Below are 9,961 nucleotides of genomic sequence, written 5' to 3' on the forward strand. Positions count from 1 at the left end.
GTGATGCTTTCCCCCTGCTGATAGGGGGAGGCAGATGTTTATTTACTGATCCAGCATCAGTTGCTCATGTTATCTGCTGTCAGTGCAAATGTATTTGCCAAATATATTCCTGAGACGGAGGCTCCCTGACGCACAGTGTTCGGCTCGGTGCCTGTATGCTGGAATCCCTGGTATTTCTACRCAATTACCAATCTCAAGGTATTTTAAACGTGAAGGTGAAGTCCTGGCTGTGCTGACAGCAGCAGGGAGGGGGGATCAGCTCCATACTGGGGAGAGCCAGCAGGAAAGGCCAAAGGTTTTGCAAAGGCTCGCCGCTCTCTTGCGGTGCAGCAGGAATGTAGGATCTTCACATGAGTGMATCTTGAGGGTGTTGTTGGGCGCAAGCCATTCCTGGCTCCAAAACTGGTGGGCTTCTGCTAAGGACGGACTGGCTGAAGAAACCCGTGTACTTGACTTGGTTTGGTTCCTGCCCCTGTTYGCACAGGCACGGCACACTGCCCGGTTGATGTTGGACTGGCAGTATGTGGCAGCTGTCCCCAAAAGATGGGATGAGTGGTAAGAAACCAGGGAGCTGAGGGACKTTTTTCACTGTGGAACTTCGGAGAGGCCTGGGCAATTTACCAGTGTCCTGGAAGTCACAATTTGAACAGCCACAGGCAAGAGCAGACCATGCTAGACCCTGTCTTGGGTGAGGGGGTTAGATGATTTATTCATGGTAACAACAGACATCTGAMCCAAAAGCTTGTTTTCATTTCTGTTTCTTTGCATTTTCATATGAACAAGTGTTGAGTTGTTCCAGCTCAGCTCTCCAAATCAGAGGCTTTCAGCTGCCCCTTGCCTAAAACTTGCCAGGGACCTCACAAAAAGCAGAGGAGGAGTTGCAGGTGTGAAGTGGGGTATCTGCTGTGCTGAGCTGCACAAGACAATTGCAGAGCTCCTCTCTGCACCCAGGCATTGCCTGGCACAGGGTGTTTGGGACTGAGATCTGCTGTTCCTGCACTCTAAAAATCTCTTCCTTGTGCCTTTAGTTAAAGACACACTCAAAAGAAGGGAGAAACTGAAGTGACTGGTCTGAAAACATGTAGGTTTTCTTTTTAGCAGCTTCCCTTGTTCCTTTTTCTGATAGCTGYAGAGTTGGCCCCAGGCAATTCCCAGCTTTGCTTGCAGGGGGTGGAATATAAAATATGGTGCTGTCATTTGGGGAAGGGAGAGATAGGAAAAGCCAGGAGGGGTGGGGCACTGCTTGTTGTTATATTCTGATCCCGTTTCCTTGAAGGCAACAAAACAAACACAACCCAAAGAGATGGGGAAGAACAGCAGAGATAAATAAAAAATAAATAAATAAATAATAATTAAAAAAAAGCTGCAGCCGAGCCTTGCTGGTGACCTCATTGCCAGTTAAGCCAAGGTAGAGGATGGGGGGCTTATCAGCCCAGCTGAGACCAGCTGAACTCATGTCTGTGGTGAAGGTGCTCTTTCAGCTGGTGCTCAAGTCAAGGGTGAGACATTTGGTTAGTGCTGGTCTTGCTGAGGGCCAGGGAGCCACGCAAAGCCATAGCTCGGGCTGGAGGGGGCCAAGCACRCATGCTCCTGCTCTCCCTCTGCTCTGGCCTGCTCAGCACAAGGAGAATATGATTGGGAAACACTGGAAAACCAGAGTCTCCGGAGAGGATGGTGGAGCCAGGCAGGGGTCGGGTCCCTGCGGAGAGGATGCGGAAGCGCCTTCAGCGTSGTTCGCGTACCAGCCCCCCACTCCCAGCTCTCCTGCTCTTGTCACCTCCCCTGGGAGCCTTGAAAAGCCCCTTATCACCACAAGCTTAACCTAAACAAGTCATTTTGTACCAGTCTCCCCGTCTCCGGCTTCTGCTGAGTTTTCTAAACAATCTGGTGAAAGAGGCTGACGAGGATGTTTTCCCTTGCCTTGGGCAGCCCCGGACGGGGGGCTCCAGCACCCCGGAACTGACTCGCCGTGACTGCGGAGGGCTGGGCTTTGGGTGCCATTGGTCCCCGGCCGCCCTCGAAGCCGGGGGCGGACAGCTCTTGCTCCCTTCGGCTCCAGCATATAAAGGATCCCAGAGCAGCCTTTTGTCTCTGTGCTCGGGTTCACTGGAAGCAGGCAGGATGGGACCCCAAAGCAGCTTGGCGCTGGCTCTTCTCTGCTGGGCGGTGGGTGAAGTGGCTTCTTACACCCCCTGGGATTTCTCTTGGAGCGAGCCGGCAAGCCACAGGTCAAGGGCTGACCCTTACGCCTGGTCGTGGATGGACGAGGCACAGTCACGGGCTGTCTCTGGGAGGCATCCTGTGATGGTGCAGTGCCAGGAGGCTCAGATGGTGGTGACAGTGCACAGGGACCTCTTTGGCACTGGGCGCCTCATCAATGTGGCAGACCTGACCCTGGGCCCAGCTGCCTGCAAGCACTCCTCRCTCAATGCTGTGCAGAACACCGTGACCTTCGCCGCCGGGCTCCACGAGTGCGGCAGCATCGTGCAGGTAAGAGGYTTTGTCTATAAACCAGGTTCTTGGCCCACCTCTGAGGCACCCTCGTGGTTTCTGAGCTCCTACTTAAGGACTCRCTGCTTTGCTGTCCACTGGTTTGGATGGGCTAGGGGGTTCAGTGTATAGGGGTTTGTGGCTGTTGACCTGGCAGATCACCAACCACTGGGGTCTGCCAATGCCACATGGTGAATCCAGGTCCCCTGGGTTCTTCAAATCTTGGCTGTGGGGCTGAAGAAAGCCTTGGAGAGRTGATGATTGCAGGCTGCTCTGTACTGGGACTCTTTCCCCGTGGCAGCCAAAGAGAGGTTGCGATTGGCTGACTCTGGTGGAGTTAACCACGGTGGAGGTGCCCAGGCTGTTCCCCCGGTGTCTCTGGCTTTCACCTTCCCCAAGGCGCTGCTCCTCTCCCTGTTGAACAGTGCAGGAGCTCCTGAAGCAGCTCTGGGCTACAGGACCTTGCCCCAGTTGGGATGTAGCTGCTGTCCTCCACTCTGCATGGCCCTGTGAGTGYGATGTCTGGTGTGAGCAGGCAGCTCTCCCCTGCCACCTCCTTCCTGCCCTGCTCTCCCTAGACATCTCTGCCAGGCCAGGGCCCTTCCAAGGTGTGTGAGCCCAGGATGCAGCAGATTCTGAGTCCTGTGAGGCCATGGGAGCTCTGGGTGCCTGACACAGAGCACAGGCAAGAAACTTCCTGGGGAAGGATGAGTGGACATTTCTCCCAAATGGAAACTTTTTTTCTTTTCTTCCAATAGATGCTTTGTATTTTCAGCCTGAGATGCACCGACAGCGTTAGCGTTCAGCCCACACATCAGGCCCAATTCGTTCACACTGTGCCCAATTAGGAAGTTCAACTTGCTGATTAAGGAACAGTGTTCCCCACCTCACTGCCTGTAGGGCTGTGTGTTGCCTGTGCTTCCCCTGTAACAGAGGGAACTGAGAGCTCAACTGCTTTACAGCACGCCTGTGCTTGCGGCACTAACGTTTGCCCTGCAAAGGCCTTTTCCTTCCCACTGTGAGGCATGAAGATGGAAAGATAAGGTGGGACAGGGAGGTGGGACCTCTCCTACTGTGGCATTTTCCAGCGGCTGACTGTCAACAACGGCTCTGTGCCTGCGCTTGGGCTGGGCTGAGCTGTGGTCTCCTCCGGAATATGTGCTGGCAGAAGAGCAGAGCCAGGCACTGCTTGGGCAGCCTGTGTATGTGCACCAAGCCGAGTTTGCCTCTAACCACCAGCAGCCCTGCTCCTAGCACACTGCTATGGCTCCTGGGATGGAGACAGGTGCCCACAYGTACGCCCTAGCAATTTTGGCCTCTAGCTCTGAATCAGACCTGGGCCCAGYATCCAACGCATGCCCATGCCAAAGGACTGGTACTATGATCCACCTGATGCACCTCTCTACAGAGGGAGTTTCACCTGCAGACAATCACAAGATGCTTTGCTCCCTTTATTCCTCCAGCCCTGGCGGGGCAAAGGCCCAGGGCCTTTAGGAAGGGTCATGATCAGCACGCATTAGCAGGAGCTCCTCTGGCAACTTGGACACTGTCCTAGTACGGATGGGGTGAAGACTAGTATGGAAAGGGATTGCATATCAACGCTCTGGTCTTCAGACTTTTTTTTTCCAATCTCTTTTACCCAGCTTTTTACCTTTTTCTTTGGATTTTCACAAAATTTACCAATGGCAAAAGGACACTGTGATCTGCTCTCAGTTAAACTACTCTGGAGCAGATGGGTAGTGGTGGGGCAGCAGGAATGGCCTCACTGTCAGGTTTTCAACATCTACTTCTTCCCAGGTAACTCCTGACTCCCTCATCTACCGCACACTCATCAACTATGACCCCAGCCCAGCCAGCAATCCAGTCATCATCCGGACCAACCCYGCTGTGATCCCCATTGAGTGCATCTATCCTAGGTAAGGGTAATGTGTCCTCATGCTCTCCTGGTCCTTAACTGCTACCACAGGACTTCATCCTAATAAGCAACCTTCCCTTCCCCAGGAGGGAAAATGTGAGCAGCAATGCCATCAAGCCCACGTGGGCTCCCTTCAGCTCCACCCTGTCTGCAGAAGAGAGGCTGGTTTTCTCCCTGCGCCTCATGAATGGTAGGTGGGAAGTCACCCCAYTGTATGGAAACGAGTACCCACTCTATTCTCCTAGTACAGCAGGAGCACAAGGCCTTTTTGCCCAGCAGGCRGAAGGCTATTGGCTGTTGCCTTCCTACTAGAGAAGGATGGACAGCCAATCTGCCAAAGAGCAAATACCCGTGCCTGTGTCAGTGGGCTCAAAGCCAAGCCCTGGTCTGGTCCCTTGGAGTTCATCTCCTGCTTACTCACTCCCTGGCTTTGGCTCTTGTTGCTGGGGAGCTCGGGGACAAGAAGGAGCCACCCCYCCATTTCTCATGATAATGCTGCTTTGCAGAGGACTGGAGTGCAGAGAGACCCTTTACTGGTTTCCAGCTGGGTGACATCTTGAACATCCAGGCGGAAGTTAGCACCGAGAACCATGTGCCTTTGAGGCTGTTTGTGGACAACTGTGTGGCAGCCCTGAGCCCAGAGAGTGACTCTTCTCCTCACTACTCCATTATCGATTTCAATGGGTAAGGCCTCGGAGCCTTCTCTGGAGCCTGGCAGCTGCTGTGATGGCTGGGGAGATGCCCAGCTCAGATGTTCCTGACCCTCACTCTTGTGTCTATAGATGCCTGGTAGATGGAAGGTCAGACGATACCAGCTCTGCCTTCATAACCCCACGGCCCAGGGAGGACATGCTTCGATTCAGGATTGACGTGTTCAGGTTTGCAGGGGACACAAGAAACTTGGTAAGAYTTTATCATTCCTCCATGAGGTCCAACCCAGAAAAGGCTGATGTCCTGCACAAGAGGATCCTCACCTCTCTCCTTCTGCTTTACCCTGCAGATCTACATYACCTGCCACCTGAAGGTCACCCCAGCTGACCAAGCCCCTGACCCCTTGAACAAGGCCTGCTCYTTCAACAAAGCCAGGAACATGTGAGTAGCTGGTGCATAATACTGGGGTGCAAGAAAGAGAAGAGTTTTTACACTAATGTGAAATTGCCCAAGAGAGATATGGGCAGGACCACAGGTCTCAACCCTCTCTCCAAATACAGCTTAAAGCTTGCTGGTGTGATACAGGGAGTTTCATGAATCTGAACCGAGCAGTGGCTGCATCCAAAACCCAAGCATTGTCCAAAGGGCACAAATACATTGTGTGTGCTGTGGGTGGCGTGGATGAGGATCCATCAGTTGCTGGTCTGGCAATTCTGTGCTTAGGCACCCTTGTGGGCCTTATGTTGCTGGTGTATGACAGCTTCCTTTCAGTTCCTTCAGGTGCCTTTGGCCACCTTTCTCTTGCCTGCAGAAAGCTCTGGAGAGGGAGGGACATTGGTAAATTACTGACCTGCTAGGATAATGCTGTTTCCCATCCCATTCCAGTTGGGCACCAGTGGAAGGCACCAGGGACATCTGCAGCTGCTGTGAGACTGGGAATTGTGAGCTACCTGCACTGTCCAGGAGACTCAACCACCTGGACAGATGGCCAAGCCGCCGCTTCCGGAGAGATGCACCCTCTGCCAGTGGTAAGAGCCCCATGGGGCAGGTGTCCTATCGGACAGGTAAGCCTGGCAGCCGAGCCCTGGGCTCCTAACAGCTCCTTCCTTCTCAGGGAAAGAGGTAGAAGCAGATGTTGTCATTGGACCTGTGTTCCTCACCGCAGACCCAGGTGCAATGGGCTCCTCAGGAGAGTGGAAAGAAGGAGGACAGGGTAAGTCCTCCACCAGCCACAGCCCCATTTGAAAGATCCTGTGACTTGTTTTAATGGCTTGATTTGATTTTACAGGTGCAGCGGCAGTGTCTGCCGTGGGCATGGGGCTGATCTCTGTGGCAGCAGCTGTTGCGCTGGCCATCGTTGCTCTGGCTGTTGTTGTCATGCGCAGGAAGTGTGCCCGCTCCTCTGCCGCGGTGTGAATCGGGGGAGGAGGCGAGAATAAAGTGTGGAAAGGAGAACCCAGTATCTGTATTTCTTCCTGTCTTAAAGGTGGCTTTGGGGAGTGGCTGGGGAGAGGGAAATACCCACTGGTATTTTGGTGCAGCTGTCAAGGAATCATCCATCCCCAGGCACATAGACATAGGAGGTATCAGAGCCCACCTGCTCCCGTGGAGAGGGGAGTCCAGGACACCTCCATCCCCTCTGATCTAGGACTGGGGTTTCATGCTAAGTTAATGGAGCCATCTGGGACCCTCCTCACAATCACTGGTAATGTTCTCCACATGCTTCAGAGGCTTTGTTCCTTCCCAGTGCTTAATTCCTGGAGCCATCCTCATGGCTCTCCGTAGATGTCACTGGTGGCAGTTCCCTTGTCACACCGGCACATGCCCCTAGAGGAGTCTCAGCAGTGTCCACTGGCCCTCTAACCCTTGCTTTTAGCAGAAAGAGCAATTGAGCTGAGGATGTCGTGGCTGTGGCCTCTCTTCACCTCATGTAACTGAGCCCAGGATTTGGGGACTGGATGACAGCTGAGGGTCCCTGGAGGTTTGGTTTTTGCCCTGGCTAGCAGTGAAGCATGCGCTTTATGTGCTGAATTTCCCTGCCTTGATCAGCCCTACATCCTCTAAGGACTTGCACCTCTGGGGACCCTCCTGGAAGGCTGCAATGGATGGAGCTGGTGGAGTCCTGCTCTAGACTCTTCTTGAGGAGACAACCGAGCATGGGTCCCTGCTTCGGAGCAGGGCAGGCTCACTTGCAAAGGCAGAGCCACAGCAGGGTGCTGCATGGCTGTATTAGTCCTGCATTAGTCACAAGAGCAAGGGTGAGGGGAAGGGCTCCTGCTTTGTAACCTGGGCAGGGGAAGGGCTGAGGGCCTGGATCTCTCAGAGGGAGCCTCTGAAGGGAGGCAGTCTGGGAGGGTGTGAGAAGCACTGCATCTCTAAGGAGGTGAGAAGAGTCCTGGCTCTTTGGGGGAGACAATAATGCAGAGGTTTGGGGTGGGACGGACAGGTGAGCACTGCATGGGTTGTCCAAACCTCCTCCTAGGGCAGATCTGATTCCCCCCCCCCCCCCCCAAAATGTGCAGCAGGCTCTGCTCTGACCTTGCTGTCCCCCAGGTCTCAGAGGTGAGGGCTTGGGAAGCAGTCTATGCTAGAGGTACATAAAGGACCCCCATATGGGGCCCTGCAGCACTGTAGGCAGCCCCATGGGCCTGGCTCTGAAAGGATGACGAGGCACCGCTGCTGCCTTTACGGCCTCCATCCCCGTCCCATCCCTGCGCGCTGCGGGAGCCAGGCTGATCCTGCTGCAAGGGAGTGGAAAAACCCTTTGCACTCTCCTCTACTGCCCTCGTGTGCGTGCAGGATCYCCTGCAGCTGCACGCAGCCCTGCACGGGGGGTTCTCCAGCCCAAAGCGCCAAATCCAGCCAAAACAGGGTGCTGTGGTGCTCAGSGTCCAGGTAGGGCAGTAACATTATGTTTCCTGCTGGGACAGCCTCTAGGCTGGGTTTGGAGGGCAAAGCTGGGCAGGCAGCGAGATGGGGGGAGGCAGGTGGGGAGGGGTGTCTGGGCTTCCCACACAGTGTCTGAGTCACTGCAGGGACAGGGTATCCTGGGTTCAGAGCCTGGGCGAGCACAAACATGTCACCGAAATGGGTGTCCTTGGTGGTGGTGGTGGTGGGGGGGAACGGGGCAGTGTTGCCCAAAGCACCTGCCYTGTCCTTCTGGCTCTTCTCTGCAAAGTGTCTTGGTATTTCAGTGCCAAGGGGGTACTGGCCAGGGGAGGCTCCCAGCCCCTGGCAGCTTCCTCTGCCATCCCACCACTCATGTCCCCCACCCCAGCACCTAGAAGGTCCTCCACCACCCYGTGACACCCCCAAACTGAGCCTTGGCTCAGGCAGGATGATGGGAGCTCACCTGCTCTCAGCTGCCTCAGTTTCCCYGACTCCTGGAAGGGCGGGCCCATGAGACAGGGGTGCTGAGCAGGAGCTGCCGGGGTGCTTCATGCCAGGAAGGGCAAAGCTGCAGTGCAGCACAGGCTCAGCCCCCCGTGGCGCATCCTTCAGCCTCTGGGGCCCTTGAAGGCCTGGCCTCGGCGCTGCTGGGTTTCAAAACCTCCAACCAAACTTTCCAAACTTTTGGTTGCTTTGAGACCTGCTGCAGTCCAGCCTTGGGGCCTGGCCCAGTGCCGCAGTCCTGGGTCACTCATGGCTCACCACTTGGCCAGGAAAGATGGAGRAAAAAAAATTCCCTGTCCCACCCAGTCCCAAAAGAGGAGGGACCAGCTGTGTCCTCTGCATCCCACCCTCTACTGTCACTCCTGAACCATGTGGCCCAAGGAGGATTGGTGGAGTTGGGGCGGGGGGGGGAGGGAAGGGAGGAACATGGTCCTGCACCCACTCACTTTTGGGACAGTTCACAGCCTAAAACGCCTTGCTGGAGCTGGGGGCCRTGTGTCTGTACAGCACCTAGCACATCCCAGCTCAGGGCTCACTGCACCAGAGGGGGCAAAATTATYGTGGCTGGGGAGTGAGAGGGGGCAGCTGGGACCCAAAGGGTTAAACCAGTCCTCCCAGTCCCTTCACCAAGGGCTGGTCCCAGTGTCCCGCTTCACGCCGGTGCGGGCAGGCTGGTGCTCCTGCGGCAGCACCKCTGCTCCCTTGCTCGCCGTTTCCTTTCCCTCCTTTGATCTCAAAGACGGGGTTTGGCTCCTTGGCCAGGCTGAGCCTTGAAATGCAGCGCTGGGCGCCGGCTCAGCGTCTCCTGGCCGCTGGCCGGGCCTGGGAGGCGATCCCGGCCCGCGTGCGGGGAGACCGGGTCAGCCCGGCTGCGGCACGCTCCTGCCCACCTCGGGGCGGCGGCGAATCGGGGATGTTCCCAGGGCATAACTCCCGCCCTGGCACCCCGGGCGCTTCAGCGCCATGGGGCTGGCAAAGCCTCCAGCTGCCCCACGTGGGTCCCGGGGTGCTAGGTGCTGTGCAAAGCTTGTGAGCCACTGGAAATGGGGTGGGAAGGGCCTGGGTGCCGGGGACACCGGGGCTGGACCGCGATGAGAGCTGGGTGCCTCTGCGCAGGGATGCTCCGGGCCCCGCCAGCCCCGGGATGTTTGCGTGATGGAGCCAGGGTGTTCCCGGGGTTCGGTCCATGGGGTGGAGCGGACTCGGGCCTCCCCAGGGCCGAAGGCAGAGGAGATGATTCAGTTCCTCATCATGTGCCGCTGGGGCCGAGCTGCTCCCCACCAGCCTCTGCAGCCAAGGGCTGGGCTAGGGCTGAGCCCAGCTCTCGGTGGGGTGCTGGGGTGGGGTGGGAGAGGGGGGTGACACCCTGAAGGGGCCAAACACACGTTACCAGCATGGATTGAACCTGCCCTGCCATTGCAAACTCAAGGAAGGCCCTGGAAATGGGCAGGATGGGCCTCAGCGCTGTCATCTTCGAGGCAGATGCCGGATGCAAATGAAACATGTGCGATC

General features: G+C 56.2%; 1 protein-coding gene across 1 annotated transcript; it reads left to right on the top strand.

Annotated features, from left to right (window-relative positions):
• The first annotated feature begins 1,836 nt into the window (after window positions 1-1,836).
• On the top strand, window positions 1,837-6,503 carry LOC146596424 (zona pellucida sperm-binding protein 3-like). The gene is made up of 9 exons (XM_085304029.1): window positions 1,837-2,490; window positions 4,288-4,406; window positions 4,492-4,595; window positions 4,912-5,089; window positions 5,188-5,308; window positions 5,406-5,497; window positions 5,942-6,084; window positions 6,171-6,269; window positions 6,345-6,503. Exons 1-9 carry the CDS (start codon window positions 2,122-2,124, stop codon window positions 6,470-6,472), a joined length of 1,353 nt encoding a protein of 450 aa, XP_085160155.1. The 5' UTR covers window positions 1,837-2,121; the 3' UTR covers window positions 6,473-6,503.
• Window positions 6,504-9,961: the final 3,458 nt, after the last annotated feature.

This window comes from Rhea americana, unplaced genomic scaffold, assembly GCF_003343005.1.
Source record: "Rhea americana isolate MKP2758 unplaced genomic scaffold, rheAme1 scaffold_201, whole genome shotgun sequence".
Taxonomy (NCBI): domain Eukaryota; kingdom Metazoa; phylum Chordata; class Aves; order Rheiformes; family Rheidae; genus Rhea; species Rhea americana.